At 33.3% G+C, this 19,649-nt stretch overlaps 1 protein-coding gene across 1 annotated transcript in view; it reads left to right on the top strand.

Moving 5' to 3' along the window:
- The first annotated feature begins 2,006 nt into the window (after positions 1-2,006).
- Positions 2,007-19,649, top strand: part of LOC108976583 (mucin-5AC) — a 38,364-nt gene continuing 20,721 nt past the window's right edge. The window contains exons 1-2 of the mRNA XM_018945792.1: positions 2,007-2,401; positions 5,200-6,339. Coding sequence (XP_018801337.1) covers positions 5,469-6,339 — 871 coding nt within the window. The 5' untranslated portion in view covers positions 2,007-2,401; positions 5,200-5,468. The remainder of the gene's footprint in view (positions 2,402-5,199; positions 6,340-19,649) is intronic.

The raw sequence follows: 19,649 nt of genomic DNA, 5'->3' as shown, positions 1-19,649 counted from the left end.
TGGCCAAATATCTCTATCGGGAACTTGATTAAGCATATATCAAAACGGAAATATCAATCCGGTATGAATGAAATACTTTGCTTCTCTCGTAACCATCAGCTGGCCCTACAAGTTTCTCGCTTTTTCACAGCTCCGTTGAGTTGTGACATTAGTAGAACAGCCACTTTGAAAATACGGCAAAGAAATGGATCAGCGCTTTTGTCGCCCCAAATCGAGTATACCACCGTACCCCATGACCCTGGTTTAATTTTAAGCCAAAGTTTATGTGCTTCAAAAGCTCTCAACTTGTGCCTAAAACGTCTTTGGCGCGTGACACATTTGAATATATAATACCAACCCACGTCATGTGGATCTTTTTTTCACGTTAGCCGCTTTGATACCCCGCCCCAGAGCAATGAACTGCCTTACTTCAAATCTATGAGGAAATCTAGTGAAACTCGTATAAAATTGTGTAATTTTGCTACCTAATTAATTAACAGCGCTATTTTTAGGGAGCCACTAAAATTAATATTGATTATAATTTCCTTGAGCAGACCATACACACACACACACATGCATATGTTGTTGTTTGTGCAGGCAAGCAAACTGGATTTGCGCCAACGCATTTCCAAATTCATTAACAATTTTAAGCTGAAAATAAAAATCCAATAAACAAACTATTTCACATTTGAATATGCTAATGTCAGCGTTATTTCTGTAACACCCGGGCGTAAATGAGTGCGTTTGAGTGTGCTGTTACACACCTAGTACCAAATGCTGTTGAACTCGAAACTGAAACCATTTGCTAGAAAAAAAGAACACAATTAGATAAAATGAAGATCGAAATCAATAAGAAACGAAGTGAGTGAAATATTCACAACACGAAAGGCCAACTAGCCGTTGCTGTAATCATTATCGACGCGCGGCGCTGCGGCAAGATGACGACGAATCAATAAAAAAATATGATTGAATTGTTGGAAAAAAGTTGGCATAATAAAAATCAAAAAACAAACAATAAATAGCGGCAGCGAGCGGCGCGGCGAGCGAACGAGTTGGACGTTGAACAGCGATCAACGCGGTTAACCAAATGCGGCAGCGCGAAAATAAACTTTAACGTGCGGAGACTGGAAACGACGGCAAGCGAAAAATAAAAGCAAAAAAATATAAAACAAAATATAAAAATGAAATCTAATACAAACGAGCAATCAAAGCAAATAACTAAAACGAAAATTCGCGAGCAACAAGTACGCCTGTGACACACCAGGCGGCGTGAATGGCGGCAAGAAAGCAATAAGTCGGCGAAAATAGATATCAATAAAAAAGAAAATAAACAACGAAATAGAGAAAAGACGCAACACAAAATTGAATATAACAATAAAAAAAATTTTAAATAAAAATCCAACACTTGATTGCGTCTGCAAGACGCGTATGTCTAGCGACGGCAAGTCATAGACCAGCTAGCGCTTTGCAGCGCGCACTCGGGAGAGCAACCGGATACAAAGAGCGCAGCTTTGAGCATAAGAAAACGTAAACTAGAGTAACGCGCACCAACACACACAAGCGCGCGCTAGCTTAAACGACACTCAGCCTTTGGAGACTTGCGAAGACGCGCTAGATAATTGCGCGGCTTAGACAAGCGCTGAGCGCACAGCAAAAGATCAAATGTGGAGTGGTTTTCACGACATTAGTTTCATACAACTTTTTAAGCGGCCGACTGACTCATGCCAGCGCCGCGTCTAAATACAGACCTACAAGGAATGTAAACAAACGCGCACCAAAGCGAGCAGAGCGCGCAGTAATCAACAGCGCAGCGCGAGAGTGCCAACCCGTTTGGAGACTTGTTGCCGCTTGGCTTGACTGCCATATACGTAAGTGAGTGGCATGGAGCGCGCCTCCGACTTGACTTCAGTTGACTTGAACAGACTGCGCTGGTATTGCTGGGTTGTGCTTGTGTGTGTTTGTAGTGGCGGCGTACAGCACTTAAAGATCATCAATGTTTTGAGCTTAGTTTCGGTTTGTAGCTTCTCGATAAAGCACTACTTCGCGGATAAAACGAGATTTTTGCGCGCACAAGCAAACGCAACAAAAATAATTGAAATAAAAAAATAATTAAAGTGCACAAAAGCAACTATTGTTTGAAAAGTAGTTAAGAAAGAAATTATGTAAAAGGCAACGCGCTAAAAATTGTGGCGTTTAAGGCAAACGCATGGCAATAAATTAATGCAAAAGCGAAAAATTAGTTTTCATTTTGTATGAAAGTGAATTGGCAAAAGTGTATATCTGTGTGCGCAATTAGCAACATTAGCAACTGGTTATTGCTGTCGTTTTTGCTGCGCCGTCAACGTTGCCGCCGACTCAACCGCCGAGTAATGCAAACAACGGCTTCCGTTTAACCTTAATTCGCAGCGTCCAACACCAACTGGTAATTCCACGGCTAAGCGCCAATCCTGACCTAGCTCCGGCTGCAATTGTCGCCTCCCTTGAGCGGTTGCATGAGCAAATGCGGCCGCAGCAGCGTTTACAGTTACTCAGCATGCGGCGACTGTATTTGCTTGGCTATGGCTAGCGCGTGTGTATATTTTTGTATTTTTTACCTTTTTTGTAACAACAAACTCTAATTGTAATTGAAAACCTCCACTCAAGTTCAGGCAAAGTGTAATTGATCGAGGCAGCGACCAAGCGCGTACTCAATTGTAATTGTCTGCTGACTCTCTATTGTTCAGCCGCGCCCCACACAGCCGCGCTGGCCCCCGGCGAGCGTTCACGGCGTACACAGACGCGCGCATGCGTCAATAACTAAAAAGACTGCTTGTCAATTGGTCCTTCAAAAAGTGACTTCAAGTGACTGCTTTGCATGCAAATGAAGTGCAAAATTGCTCTTTTGATTTTATCCCGTGTTTCTTTTTTATTTAATTATTCACATGTAATTGTAACCAAAGCAAGCGAGTGCCAACGCGCGCATGTGTGTGTGCGCGCTTTGTGTATTTCAAGCCAGGCAGTGACAGTGTCGGCAAGCGTCGTGAATGTTTGCACAACACATAAAACCGTTGTAAAATAAAATGTTGCAAAATATTAATGCGAGCCCTTATTTGCTGAGCTTTCTGTGCGATAAAATATGAAATGTAAATTATTACAATAATTTTCAGATAGTAGGAAATGTTTAATGAAATGTAAGAACGAATTAAAACAACAAAAAGCGGAAAGAAAAAAATATTTTGAATTCATAAAACACACAGAAAAATAAAAAATGAATAAAAAATCATGCATTATTATATAACTAATAACTATTATGTATCTATCTAATAACTATTATCAACAGTACTGAATAAATATTAATTGAATAATATTAAAACAGAATAAATTAACATGAAAAACCTTAATACTTTACCACTTAAAAAGTCGTGCAAAAAAATTTAACACAGTGAACTAAAATAAAAGGATGTAAAAAAAAAACATACAATAGAACATCAGAAAGTTTATTAAAAAATTTTAATTTGAAATAATTGATATACCATTTTTGCGAAAAATAAAAAATTAGTTTTAAAATTTTTGAACAAAAAATTTTTTAATTAAAGAAAAAATTCATTTGAAATTCAAATTCAAATTTTAAAAATTTAAAAATATATTCAAACTTAAAAAGAATGTATAAAAAAATAATTTACTTTTTGATTCAAAATAATTAACTTAAAAATTAAAATATTATTTTTTACAACAACTAAATATCAATTAGAACTAAAAAAATTTGACAAACTAATAAAAACTATTAAATATTAATTAATAAATAAATTAAATTGAAATACAAATTTCAACTTTAACATTTAAAATAGATAATTTACAAAAGTTCAAATATTGAGAACTCGTATTTTCAATTGGAAATCTTCCTAACCTATACCTACTTGAAAAAAAAATGTCTTATGCTTCAACTACTAACTTTATTACTTTCACTTACACCATTCAAAATGGTAGCACTGCAAAAGTGAGGTTATACGCTTGTATATTTTGATGTGCTTCCATTGAGAATAATTTCTTGGCAGTATTGAAGCTAGTAGACTATACCAATCGAAGACATCAGCAATCAAAATTTCAAAACAAAGATTGTGGTATTCCTGGCTTAATCAGTTGTTGAATCTCAATTAATCTATTTCTCTATTAATGGCATTTTTCGGGGACTAAATATAAAAAGAAAAAACTGTATTGCAGATTTCTCATATTGAAAATTTATTTTAAGAAAGTCCTTAACTAGTACAGATAATAGGAATTAAATCATGCCTGACGGTCAGTTACTGCGTTTTCTAAAAATCTTGATCACACATATTTTTAACTCTCGTTATACAAAGTAAAATTAAAACTATGATAACTAATTATTGAATGTAATTTTCAACGAAACATAAAGAAACAAATATAAATGCAATCATGCAAGAAAATAAAATGCAGTTTACTAAGTTTGAAAAAGTTAAAAAATATCAGCAGTTGAATATTATTTATAAAAACAACAAAAAAATCAAAATTTTTAATTAAAAAATACTAAAACAAAATAAATAATAATATTTCAAATTAAAGACACTACAAAAATATCTTAAGAACGCTAAAACATTCGAATCCAAATGCTAGATGTTGTTGTAACGTAAATTTTTTCGCTTTTATGCTTTAGTTGTAATATGCTTTAATATGCAAAGCACGTTTTCGCATATTATTTCGTATTGAGGCATTCATTTGAATGCTAAAAAATCGAATCGTGAACTTCAAACGATTCGTGAAAACCGCGATTACAATACATACATACAAACACATATGTACATAAATACATAAATATTTACTGGTTTGGAGTTGCAAACGACACATTGACACGTCTGCGTCGCCAAATATGGCAGCAATATGCGCATGGCAAATTATAATTTTTTTTCCCAAAAAAAAATCACAAAAAGAACCACATAACTCTGCGATGGCCACAAATACCATTATGAATGCTACAATTATTAAAAGTTAATGCCTTAAGAAAGTCACAAGCATTTTAATGAGCTGAGTCATAAATTTTATTACTGAAGAAAATCGAAAACATAAATTGAACTGCAAAATAAATTGTGTGAAATGGTTTTTGATGCAAATTTAACTAAAATCGGTCGTAATATTAACCAAAAAAAAACAAAAACCATTACAGTTATAAATTATTAGAATTATTTTTCATTTAGAAATTAAAATTTTTTAATTTTTTTTCTATAGAGTGTCTAAATCCTTCTCAATAATGAATGATTAAGTGAAAAACCTTTAAAGGTATTAACTTAGAATAAAAAGTGACTTGTGAAACACAAAAAATAAGTAAACTTAATAAAACAACATTACAAAAAATAATCAATATATAACAAAAATGGGCGACTACGCGCCTTTTGTGTGCTGACACTTTCGAGAAATCATTATTAAACTTATTGCGGCACCCATTAAAACACAAATATACACCCTGTAAATCGAGCTATCAACCCAGCGTTGGCAAAATGGAGTATCTGCTGTTAAACGCTTTCGAACAAAACTACTACAACCACATCAAGCAATTTGAGCGCGTCGCCAATGCTGCCGCGGCAGCTACAGCGGCCGCGCAGAACACGCTAGCGGCGCGCAACCACACAGCCCTCATGTCCACCAACAACAACAACACTGCAAGCGCGTTATCCGCAACCTCCTCTAACTCACCATCGACCTCCTCCTCCGCGGCCTCATCTCTATCCTCTTCACCAGCATCAGCTGTGGGCAGCAACGGCACAGCAGCGCTGCCTACCGGCAGCCCAACGGCGAGCACGCATAGCAACCCCTACACAGCACAGACGAGCCTAGCGCATGGTAAAGATACAGCAACGGCAACAACGAATGGACATAAAGGTACGCAAAAGCATGCTCCTGCGACGGCGCTGCAAGCACAACCGCTTTCCGCTCGACAAATGCCACATTTCACCGCGGCACAAGCAGCCGCCGCTATGGCCGCGCAGTATCACCTGCAACATTTGCAGCATGAGCAGCAGCAACATTTGGCACAACAGCAACAACAGTTTGCGCTTAACCGCGCGAGCACGCAGCATGCGAAAGCGACAACAACAACAGCAACAGCGCAGGCATCGCCATCATCAAGCGGAGCAGCGGCGCATATGCATCTGCCGCATGTATCAGCGCTGCCACTAACGCTTCCACCACCGACGTCGCATCTGCAACAACAGCACCATCACCACAATCAGGCGGAACAGGCGCATGCGCAATTGTGGCACGCGCGCGATCAGCAAAACAATTCGAATGTGGCAAATAGTTTGTTTTGGCAACCATGGCGTGAACTACACCATCATTTATACCAACAACAACAGCAACAGCTGCAAAAAGGTAGGCATTCATCGGAAATAAGCAAGATATCTACATTTCATTTAAAAATATGGTGTTTGTGTAAGCTCCACAGCTTCCTCAACATATCTTGAACAAATACGCCTTCAGTAAGCTTTCTCTGTCTAAATTGTATAATATGCCACCTCCGAAAATTTGATTTTAAAAAATGATCCGTCGAAAATCTCTCAACAAATACATTTTCTCACTTTAATTTTTAAATTCGAATATCGTAAGTTTCTTCAGTCAGGTGAGTAAGAACAACGCGAGCTTTCATAATACTTTAACCAAAAAACCTTTCTACTAATTTAATAGGCTCGCTAAGACCCAATATTTTTTTTATATATTAGGTAGCTTTCCCTGGTCGCACTCACTACGCGGAGACTATCGTGATGCTCGGTTACCCCATTATTTTATTTCTCTTGTTGTCTGTGTATGAGAACGGCAAAGTTCATTTTTAATAACTTGAGAAAAGTGGAGGATTCATAATTATAGATTAAGTATATAGGCGAATTTATCTAAATTTTGAAATAATTATTAATGAATTCAGTTTCATGAATTTATCGGATTTATTTTTAGTGAAAAAATTACTATTGACCCATTTAATGGGTACATATGTCATTCTCATCCAAATAAAGCAGGTCAATTTGTCAATGCGGTGGGAAAATAATTTTCTCAGATGTTGTCACTAATTCTACAAATATAAACAGCAAAATATTAATGTGTATGCAAGTGTCCATTTCCGTTCAATGGATTTATTGAGTGAACACTTCGGTGAGTTTCACGTTTTGGGTCGGTCGACTGGCCACCAAGATCGTGTGATATCACGTTTAGACTTTTTCTTGTGGGGATATGTAAAGTCTAAAGTCTATGCGGACAATCTCGCTTCGATTCATGCCTTAGAGCAAGACATCACGCGTATCTTTCAAAACCAAAATGAAGTAATGTACGGATTACCCCTCAAGCTTTGTTAATGATTTCTCTGAAATATTTTTTTTAATACTTAACATACATAAATTCTAAAAATCTACACAATATTTTAAACCTTTTCACAATCTTAAAAAAATTATCGTTGTCAATTGTGCTTCTACCATGTGAAATGCTTCATACAAAATACCAATTTTTCCAACATTTTCGCAAGCAAAAGTTTCATGTTCATTCTCATAATAAATTACATGTCATTAAATTGTTGATCATAAATAATAAACTGCATTGTTTTCTTGTCAATTCATTATCTGGATACTTCGAACTTTCATTATAAAATTCTTTGAATTTTTTATTAAAAACAGAGAATATAATAAATAAAGTATATTCCGAAAAAATTACTTTGAAGTGATAATTAAAAAAACATAAAAAATTAAATTTGTAAGTTATTAAAATTAAAAGAGACTTAAAAAAAAATTTCTAAACGACACTGCATTGTAAATAAAAATTTTAAATTACTAAAATTAAAAATAAACTAAAAAATATTTATTCCCAAAAAATTGCATTAAAAATAACATTTTTAAAATACTAAAATAGAAATTTGTAAATTATTAAAAAAATAAAAATAAAAAATTTAATTTCCAAAAGAAAAAAATTTTTTCATAATAATGAGTTACATTAATTCTTTTTTTTTTTATTATTGCATATTTTCTTTTTAATTTTGCAAAAAACATTGTATGTACTGAAAAACAACATGTTCAATGCCAAGTTATAATAAAAAAAACACATTAAAAATAAAAGTTGTAAATTATTACAATAAAAACTTTAAAACTTAAAAAAAAAATAATTTCTAAAAGGAATTGTCAAACAAAAGTAGTATTTTTGTGATTTAATAAACTTATTAATTCTTTTTTGATTATTGCATAATTTAGCATAATTTATCTTTAATATTCTCAATCAACTACATTTTCTTGTACTTTTTTAAATATGATTTAAATTTCTTATTTATATACATATATTTCTTCCTTTTAACGCCGTGAAGGTTCTTTAACTTCTTGTGCCATTTCTTCATGGTTAAAATTTGCCTGAAACATTTGTCGCTCAATTACTATTTATTTAATTTCGCTTAATTTTTTATTTCTATGCAATTCTAAGAAATTTTCTACGCTATTTTTGCGAAAAGCACAATGAAAAACCAGAGTTGCTTATGTAAACACACATCCAAACAGATGTAAATACATTTTTTATATGTGGCAGTGTGTTGTCAATGCTGCTGAAAGTGAACTCATTGTCGCAGCTCAATGAATGAAAGCTTTTGTTGTTCCCTCGTCGCTTATTTAGTTAGATTGTCGCGTTTTATATCGCCTTAGGTATGTTGTTTTGGTGAATTTGCAAATTGGTGTTTCGTTGGTGTCAACTACAACAAAAGTGGGTCAAGTTATCTATCTACGTTTATAGAGCTTTATATGTCAATAGAAGAATAAGAAATTCAAGCGATCAGCAAACGACCAAGTAAAACAAATATATTTCACACCACTATTTATTCTGGTTGCATTGAACACATTTATGGGAAGTTTCATGGACTCACAGATTTGTGTACTATATTTCAATTGCAGTGACACATTTTTTAATGGCACTGCCTTTTAGCTGTCCAATTAACTCTCACCGGTTTCGTACTCGATTTTGTGTGCTGCTTATCTTTCTTCTAAAAATTCATGAATTTTATGTATTAAATTTAAATCACTTGAATCGCTTCCAGATTTACTCCCTCCAATGAGGACTTTTTTATGACAATAAATTTGGTGTCTAAGGTAAACCTGGATTAATAGAAAATGCCATTAGTTGAGCTGGCGAACTAGGCATGGCCCAGTTTTTAACTGATTATAAGTGTACACTGTTGTCACCAGGTTAGCACACCTTTATAAAGCATTCTACAATTGCTTCTGATTTCTTCGCTCTTAACTTTTAGCTACTTTATTGTTTTCTGATTTTCTCTTTTTTATATAAACAACCACTGTTAAAAGTACAACATTAAAAAATATGGAGAAAAGGTGAAACTCTAATTATAATTATAATTTTATATAATATATATAATCGCTAAATGTAAAGGAAAATTTAACAAGAAATTTAACAAAACTATTTAAGCGCTAAGTTCGTTAATCTTATGAAGCGCAGTCAAGACAGTAATCAAAATTCAAAGTAAAGTAATAAGATAAACTAGAAAAATATTGGAGTTGAAAATGAAAATGAAAAGGTATCCAACTTGTATCAGATGGTTGCAAGAAAAAATTACAGATCTATTGGAACCTGGGAAAAAATACAGGACCAATTTCATATTTCTCATTCGTTGTCAAAACACTAGTTTGCTCCGAACATATACATATGTACGTGAATATGTATCATCAAAATATTTCTCAGCTTTCGTGATAAGCGCTAGTAACCATTAAAAACTCGCACCACCCTTTCGAAAGCCTTTCGAAGCCCTCACATTATTTTCTGCCGCGGTAATGAGTCATACAAAGTGCTAAGTATAATTTTCTGAGTTGAAACCATTTTATAATGCAATATAAATCACAAATGTTTATCGCCTTATTAATAAAATCAAATTTACTATGGGAAAATGTTCAACAGTTTAATTGCTGCTTGAGTTATTTAGGTTTTCCGTGTTACTTTTCCTCATTTTAAACATTTTTTCGCTCATACATATATAAAATTATAATAAAATTAAAATGAAAAAATAAATAAAATAAAAAAAGCAACTACAAATTCATGGCAAAATAATATAGCACTTATGCACACATAATTTTGCTTAGCTTCACAGTTTTTATGTTCACCACAGAGGGGTATTTTGTTATTCTTTTTTTCCGGAAGTTATGACAGCAATGATCGTTACGTGCTCGCAACCGCATGCATTCACACTGATGAATATGTATTTATACATATGTATTGGTATGTATGTATATATTTAAATATGTTTATGGCAAGAGCCATTTAACTGCTGCCAAAAAGGGTTAACAATTCCACGCTTTTGCAATTCAGGCATTTCAAAGAAAGCAAGGAACGACTCGCCAACTCAACGAATCATACGACAATTGTGTAAAAATAAAAATTAAAAGCGCACACGAATTGCAAATTACCATTGACAGTTGGCAACTGTGTGTTGTAAGCGTTAAATAATTCAGAAAATGCCACAAATTGTGGAGAGAGAAAAATGAGAAAAATTAAAAAGTCATTTATAATAGAAAATAAATGTAAGGTGTACACCCAGTGTAAAATTAAAAACAAAAACCAACATTTTTATACTTTTCGAATTGCAATACAATACAAAGCCCATTTAAAAAATTTCAAATAACTTTTTGTTACATTTAACGTAATTTTTTACGTTTACACTTTTTGTTATATTTATTTATTTTCCATATTTTTTATTAATATTTTTTAATTATTTTTACTGATTTTTTATATATTTCTTTAGTCTTAATTTTATTCAACTTTTTTTTTTCATTTTCTTTCCTTTCGATTCCCTTCACTCACTACATCATTCCCTCGCCATTGACAAGTGTGGCAATGCCATAAACGTCAGCAATGACATTCTTGCAAGCACTCAATACTTTAATGGCTATTTCTTATTTTTGCTACCGCATGTGACATTCACTGTCAATTTTCACGGCATTACACTAGTATTCATACACGAGCCCATACTGGTAAGTGTGCGTGTGCATGTGTCTGTAAGTGACAACATTCCCTTTTACGACGAGTGCAATGGGTCCAATGCCCATCCATGAATATAATATGAGTCGAAAGCATTGTTTTACAACAGCAACAAAAACACAATAAATTCAGTGAAATGTTTTTGTTTCATCCATATTTTTTCTCTATTTTTACACCGAACAAAATGATCGATGGCGAAGTGTGGCAATAAAAAGAAATGTAACAATAAAAATGGTTGTTTATTATGTAACATTCTCCTTCTGTTTTAATACGTCGGTATATATGCACAAACATGTGTGAATATTAACATTTGTGTATAGCAAATTTTATGCACGACTTTTTCTTTTCGAAACGTCAAAACAGCAAAATGAGCCGGGCGTGATCATGGGTGATGGATCAGTAATGCCGTTATCTGCATTTGTAGACGTTTACGATACTTTCAATGAAGAACCTGCAGGACTCCTAAAATGAAGACTGTTCAGAATGGCTCACGGCTGGGGATCCTGCCAATTTCAAGTATTCAAGATGTTGCCGATAACCTATTGCCGATCTGATTCAATAGATCACACAGATCCTGTTATGCTATAATTAAAGAAGAGATCTACGCTTAATATCCTTCCGCTTTTTACGTGAGTCCCTTGGGATTTAGGTCTAATAAATTCCAATCACATCTTTTCAAAGCAACTTGGGCAATCCAAAAAGATAAGCATATAATTTTGTTTTTTCCATAGCGAATTGTGCTTAACAGTGGCTTTTCCGACAAATCTTTCCAACAGGAAAGAGAAAAGCATCGGACACGAGAAAGCATAACTCGAAACGAAGGCGCGCACAAAGACAACTTCCTATATATGACTTCGGTGACACCCAACTCGAACCTTACCGCCCAAGCGGGGATTAGATGACCGTTACAACAAAAACAACCCCTCCTATATATACCTGATTATATTTTGTAAAAGGATCTAAGAATATAGAAAACTAGTTTCTAAGCACAATCCAGTCTTCAACGATATCTTCCACATTTGAGTAAATATATATTGTTTATAATTAAATAATTGTTTCCTATATTTATTTTTTTGTGTAATTTAACGCACTTTTTAAAAAAAAATTTTCACAATAATAAGTTGTGTTTGTTAATGCCTATATGACACGTGGTACGGATGGGTTAATGAACGCGAGCAGATGTTCCCTACAGACTTTGTGGTTACGACTTGAACTGTTGTATGTACATTTATACATTTGCATGAGCAACAACAAAACCAAAATTACGAATAACACGAAAAAATTTCAACCGAAGATATAAAACTCTTCACAGGTGCATTTCTTATAGTTGCATAAGACGATATACATATTTATATGTATATTGATTTGGATGGGTCAGTTTGTATGGTAACTTCATATATACAAACGTGGTGTGATTCCAACAAATAGCAGCTTCTTGGGAAGAACAATGAGTAAATTTTGTGGTCGACATCTCAAAAATTAGTCACTACACAGACATACAGACAGACCGACATAACTAAATCGACTCAGCTCGTCACACCGATAGTTTTAGATATTTACTCTCCGAGGTTTTTCAAATCTTCTGGCAAACTTAATACAACCGTCAGCGAGTAACGAAAAATATACGAAAATCGTAGTTGAAAGGTTCGGGCAAGCGGTGACCAGACAAGCAGTAAACTCATACAATAAAATCAACAACAGCATTAAGAGATAAAATTTTTCAAATAAGTACAATAAAAATTGTCGGCTCTTGCGCCGAATACTCTTTTTGTACAATATATAGTTTTCTGGTTATTTTTTTGTGCAAATATATACTTGTATGCATATATTTATATACGATCAACCAATCAATTGTCTTCCTCGTTATTATTTATTTGGCATAATAGCTTAGACACGAACCACGAGCACGAGCTGGCGCATCCAACGCATTCCGCGAGCTAATGCGCCAATGAACGCGCGGTTCTTTAACAACAAATGCTCCCAGTCATACACAGAGTTGCGAAAAACAACAATGAATTAATCGTAGGTTGGCGAGTCGTCGTTATGCTGTTAGCAAGCGCGTAGAAAAAACACAAACAAATCACAGGGAATGTGCGAGTTTTAAACTGTTTTAACGGACCATCAGTCACTGTGTCAACAATAGAGCTGCCCGCTAACAAATCTGCAGTAGGACTTCAATGTATGGTGTTGAGTGTTCATACATTTTGTTTGTGTATGTGTGGTGCCATATTGTAGACGAAAGTACGCACAGGCGTTTACTTAATTACACAAATATTTTGAAAAAATTATTAACCGGAGATGTACGCTTGCCATGAGCCAAATATGATGGAAAGCTGTATACTATATAACATAAATTATACGTTTTTATATTAGGCGTGTACTAAACATTTTTATATTTCCGAATAATATTACATTGTTACATTGGAAGATCCTTTAAAATTTAATATTTCAGCTGTAGTTTTAGCACAGTTGTCAATCGTTCTCTTTGAAATGTTTCAGAAAGTCTAAATTTAAGTAATGTTTAATGTGGAGTACCAAAATCATCACCAAGCTGATATAATGTATGCAAATTTATCGACAAATATCACTAATAAGAGTAACTAGGTTGTTTTTAAAAATCTTACTAGTAAAAAGTTCTTTAAAATTTCAGATCATTTTAAACTTCAACATAGCCTAACCTAACTTTTAATCCTACCTAACTGATTTAAAACATTTAACTTTGCTAGACAGCTTTTTTTTTCTGGGAAATGTATTGATATAGAAAATATTATAGAGCTGGAAATAATTATTTGTTGACTCACTTGGAATAAAATCGAAAATAATTAAGACCCATCGAAGCACAATACATTCAATAATCCACGAATGAGGATACATAATAAAAAATAAAAACAGTTTAGCAGACGTAATGTTAAATTAATCAAATAAATGTGCAAATCAGCACCAGAGTAACTTCCAGCTGCCGGCTAGCTAAGTAGTTAAAAGCAAAGCAAAAACCGCCTACCTAGCTATTTTGTAGGAAATCTCTGCCCGGTAACAGCTTGTATGTGTGTATATGCATATGTACATATGTATAGGTTTATACGTTCAGCACCCATAAAATGGTTAATTCTCCTACTTAAAACGCTTTGCGCGTACGCTCACTTCTGACTGATTGCGGACGCTGTTTTTTGCCAGCTTCAAATTATATAACTGCACACTCATACATAAATATTCGTTGTTGTTAAATTGGTATTGTGGCATTTTGAAGTTATGGTTTACTTATTGCTTTTTTATTTTTTGTTTTTGATGTGTTAATTTTTAATTATTTTTTAATCTTTCACTTTAGACTTATTTTTCAAGCTGTTGGCGCGTGTTCAATGCGAACGAGTTGTTTAATTATTTTTGCTACTAACATCGCGTTTAAGATTGGGTTTTTTTTAATTTGATGAATAATGTATATTGGATTTATTTTCTACATATTTATCAAATTTATAACAACAACCGAAAACATTATGTTTATATATTTTTGAAATTAAATAACTTACTTAGAATTCATTTTACTGATACATAAACCTTTAGAAAGTTAAGACGGATAAGATAATTTTGAATCTCATAAAGAACCGTCTTTTAAATTTTACCGCAAATCTTCAAAAACTTGATTTTTTCTAGATTCTGTTTTTAATTTAACATTTCAAAATCGTTTGCGTAACCTTTTATTGAAATAGTTAGAATAAAGCTTTCACGTTTTGAAAGTCCTAACTCTTGATCAATGTGTCTTAGAGAACCATGTGAATACATTTCTCCACCACTTAATTAGAAATATTTATAGTGAAGCTTTCATGTAACTTTCATGCTTGAAATTATCTTTTATTAATCACTGCCATTTTCATCTAATTTAATATTACAAAAATGTTGCGAAATTTTTTTCAAAATAGTTAGTATGAAGCTTTCAATTTGATGTTGGAAAAGTCATGGCTTTTGATTATTCTATTTCAGAGAACCATGTGGATACATTTGTCCACCACTTTCCGGTCACGAAATATATTTTAATGCAACAGTTTAATTTGTAATACATGCAGTGAAGCTTTCATGGAGCTTTCATGCTTGAAAAGGACTTTTATTAATGATTACCAATTGCAGAAGTTTTTCCAGAACTTTCCGACCGCATAATTATTTTTTATTAAACAACTAACTTCTACAGTAATTCATTTTTTTCTTTAAGCAATATTATATACGAATATGCTTAATATAAATAATAAAATGCTAAACATTAACTACCACACATTAAAATATACATAACTATATAAATATAGTATATTTGCGCACGTGTAATAAATCAACAATAATAATAAATAAAGGTAACGCATGTATAATATAATATTATTATTTGCTTTGTGCAAATCTTTTACGGTCGATAAGTAACACAAGCTCACGAACTTTGCGCCAACCGTGACAAATTTATTTAATTATGATTATTTAAGGGATTCGTCATACGAACCCGTTATTTTTATAACTTTCAACTAATTTTCACTTATTAGTTATATTAGTAGACATATATATTTCAATAATACCTTAGGCAATATATTGAAAACAACAAATAAATATATATGTACATATATATTATAGTATTACGGTATTACCCTAATTGGGCAAAGTATACAATTTTTACGTTCAAATCATATTCACGTGCCTCACATGCGCCGTTCAGTGTCTTACACGACTCACAAACAGCAAAATCAGACTTCGCCCTGCTGCAGCCAGAAGCACACCTGTCCGAATAGCGTTTTATTTTATGTTTTTGCCTTAAACACGTGTCAGCGGTACACTGCGATAAACCTAATCGCCTACAAAGTAATATGGAAAGTACATTTGCGCGTGCTAATTATGCCAATTGCTCATCACCAGCGAACTTGGCTAGAGTTACACAATGTTTTAAACACTTGCATATATTATATAAATATGTAAATATGTATACATACATATGTAAGTCCTTGTTTACAATTTTATTTATTTATCTATTTCACTTATTTCGTGCACAAATTAAAAAAGTTTGACGCAGTTGCAGTGGCACTATTATCAACACAGAGAAATTATTCTCAAACTGTTGTTCTGTTTTCTATTGCCAAATTGTAAACATTGAAGATACATTATTTAGTAATACAAATTTAAATTATTATCTTCTATATAACTTGCACTCATTTTTTTTTTTTTTTTTTTTTGCCAAAAATATCTAATGTATAATAATTTAATTTAGTATTCCTGATTTCTGAAACTTTTAAATATCATGTATTTATAATTTTTCTGATAACTATGACTACATTTTATGTGCAGTCCCGAAATTTCGGGATTGATGTTTTGAAATTAAATGCGCTTACTACTTTCGAAAAGTCGTTAAATGTCATTCCTCATGCAGCTAATGAAGATGAAGTCAAATAGATGATTCTAGGGATAATAACAAAATCAATTATCTGAAACCAAGCAATTGCATTTTTTTATTGCAAACCACACACTAAATATGTATGTATGTACAATAAATATTAAATTGTAATTAATCACGCTTGCCTTCTGTCCACTTTGCGCTTTCCAGCAGCCCTTTTATATAAATCATACATAGTATACACATACATAAATACAAACTAAAACCAATTAAAAAATCACTCGCCCAAAAATCACTGCAAGATCTGACAAAGCAACACGTGTAATAATTTGCATACATACATATATGTTTTTTGCTTTTGCTAACGTCATTTGTCATTGAAACGTCAGCAATGTCGTCATTACTAGAAACAGCTTGTCTTGAGTGGCAATAATAAAACACACTTATTTGCTTATGCAAATTTATTTGCGAAAAGTGCTTGACGCTTTACCTTTTTTATTAAACTGTAATTAACACTTGGAAGCCTATGCACTAATTGTGATCTGTGAACAAAACAGAGTGCGCTAATAATACAAAAATTAATTAAGATAAATTTTTTTATCAACAAATTTACTTCAAAACGAGAAAAGGCTAAATAAACAGCAACAACAACAAAGGCAGCAACTAAACACTTAGTGTGCCATAAAATCTAAAAATAATTGCTGAAGCTACTATTAGAAGTGTTAATGGCAATGAAATCAATCCGTTGAAAACAAGAGAAAATGTATATTTTTAGCAATAATCACTCATGCATAAATACAAACATGTTTGTTTTCATATAAATATGAACATACGTAGATATGTATATATTTTAGTACAATAATTCGCATTTTCATATTTCTTTCGCAAACACGTGCATTGTATAAAAAAAATTAAATTATTTGTTGTACCAGCGCATAATCAACAAAAAACATGCTAATTCACATGCTGCTGCTGTTGCCGTCCCGCCGCCATCGCTGTCGCCGCCACTACGCCGTACCGCCCAATTTAATTTGCCAACTTTTGACTTCATTGAATGACTTGGCTGCTTAGGTGAGCGAACACGCTAGCCAATATTTTGTTTAGCTGCCACGCTACACTTAAACATACGCTTCATACAAATAAACATTCATACCTACATATTTAACAATACTTATACATACATACATATGTATATTTGTATATAAAGTCATGTTTACGCATACACAGCAAACGCTGTACCGCTTGCTTGTCTCTGACCAGTAGCTGTCTGGTTGGTCGGTTATTTCGTTGTTTGACAGGCTCACTGTCTATATGACTGACTCGCAAACTGGCTAGCCTGACGCGCTGGTGGCCACCATGGCGGTTGATGAATCATGCCACACAATTGGCCATGGCAGATATAATAATGTTTGTATGTATGCAATTTAATAAAACAAATATGAATTTTCGATGCAAACATTGCATTTCAACTATGAATCCAGTGTGTTTGAGCACTTCAAAATACGAACACACTTACATATAAGCGGCGTTTCATGTGGAGTTTTGCAAATTTAGTAGTAGCTTAAAATTTGAACTAGATATACATATGTCCTAATAGGATAAGTATTATTTTGTAGGTGCCAAAGTAAATCATAAATTTATGCGGATATAAAGTTTTGGGAGAAGTTGTTGGTTGGTTCCATCGCTTACATTTCAACGAAATGCAAACGTGATTCATTTTTTATGAAAAAAATTACTAAAAAAGGAAAAAGGCAAGAAAAACAGACACAGAAACAAAACCAACAGCTGAACAATTTGTGTACCATAAAGTCTAAAAATACTTGTATCCGCATTCCAGTCGTAGGCAAAGAGCTGCAGCTTTTAACTTTAGGATATAGTGATGCCGAAGCTATAATACCCTTCGCATGAACATTTCTTATATTAAAAAAATGTATAAAAAGATGTTTGTCTTATGTTCGAAGATTGGAGCTTTATCTTAGACAATAATCTATGCCAAATTCCGTGAAGACATTTAAGAAAAAAGTTTTCCATACAAAGACTTGATTTTGATTATTTCTTTTTTTAAATATAGTAGTAAACTAAAGTTGAATTAATTGACTAATCCCGAAATTTCGTAATACGATGTGAAACTTAACACATTTTTTGTTACTAAATATATAACTTAACAGTTCCATCAACTCACCACCGAACTTCTTCTTTTCGAATAACAACTTTTAGTATCAAAAGCAAAAATGACAATAACCTTTAATTGCAACAGCATTAATAACAAATTTTCAATGCAAATATTTATTAATTTAATGTTGACATACATACAAACCAATACTACAATAGATAGAAATGAGTAAGTCGAGTAGCATGATTAAAACAGCTCCTTCCACATTTTTTTTTTTTTCTTTATTTGGCAACACCCACAACCAATTAATGTTTACTTGTCGACCACAGGAATTTCACGCCGATATCTGAGAAAGTGGGAAATATATAAAAGAATAGTAGAATGCCCTCACGCTACCTCGATTATGCATTACTCACATAAATACCAAATATTATGTATACATATGTAGCAAATGCGTAGTAGTTGCTGCCAATGAGTCAACGTTGAAAATTTATATTTCGACTGTGCATAGTCGGTCCTGCAGTTCCTACTAACTTACATCCAACCTTTTACCTCCGCTAGCTTCAGTCCAGTCGTCGACCTCTGCAGTTTGCGGTATTTCTTGTATTTCTAAATGATGACTCACCTCATTTCGCCACATAACGTACGTATAAAAATTATGTTTTGCATTTATTGCATCACTACTCGAACGCCTTTATACGAGAATTCGATATTCTGTGATCTCAGAAAAACAACCGAATCCAAAATTCTTGCCATGATCGATCATACGATGGTTTTATGACCGCACATTTCGTGAGAACAGATATGCCTCTTAACTATATTACACAATTCAGTTAATTGCAAGTACCTCTAAATATTAATAAGTAATTACATAGGTATCAAAGGCTTGTTCATATGTTTAATTGAAACTCAGAAAAGTCACGTCTGCAGATTCACACCCTTTTTTGAAATTTCCCAGAATGCGTAAAATATCTACAATGAGATAAATTTCGGGAAGTGTGTTTTTATTCGCTCGAATCACTTTATTATTAAAAAATGATGCACTGGTATTAGGAAGCTTCTTCAGTTACTTAGACTTAAAGCATTCTCCCTAAGCATTGTTCCATTCATAAAGAAGCTCACTGCCCCTCTCCTTCGACGAAGAAGGAGCCGCCAGAATTCGGTTTGGCGACTCCATGATCCAAGTTTTCCGGTATGAAATCAAAGTGTGTG

The sequence above is a fragment of the Bactrocera latifrons genome, unplaced genomic scaffold, assembly GCF_001853355.1.
Source record: "Bactrocera latifrons isolate USDA-ARS-PBARC rearing strain unplaced genomic scaffold, ASM185335v1 scaffold_785, whole genome shotgun sequence".
NCBI lineage: Eukaryota > Metazoa > Arthropoda > Insecta > Diptera > Tephritidae > Bactrocera > Bactrocera latifrons.
Note: the sequence above shows the minus strand (reverse complement) of the source record. Positions and strands in the feature narration are given on the sequence as shown.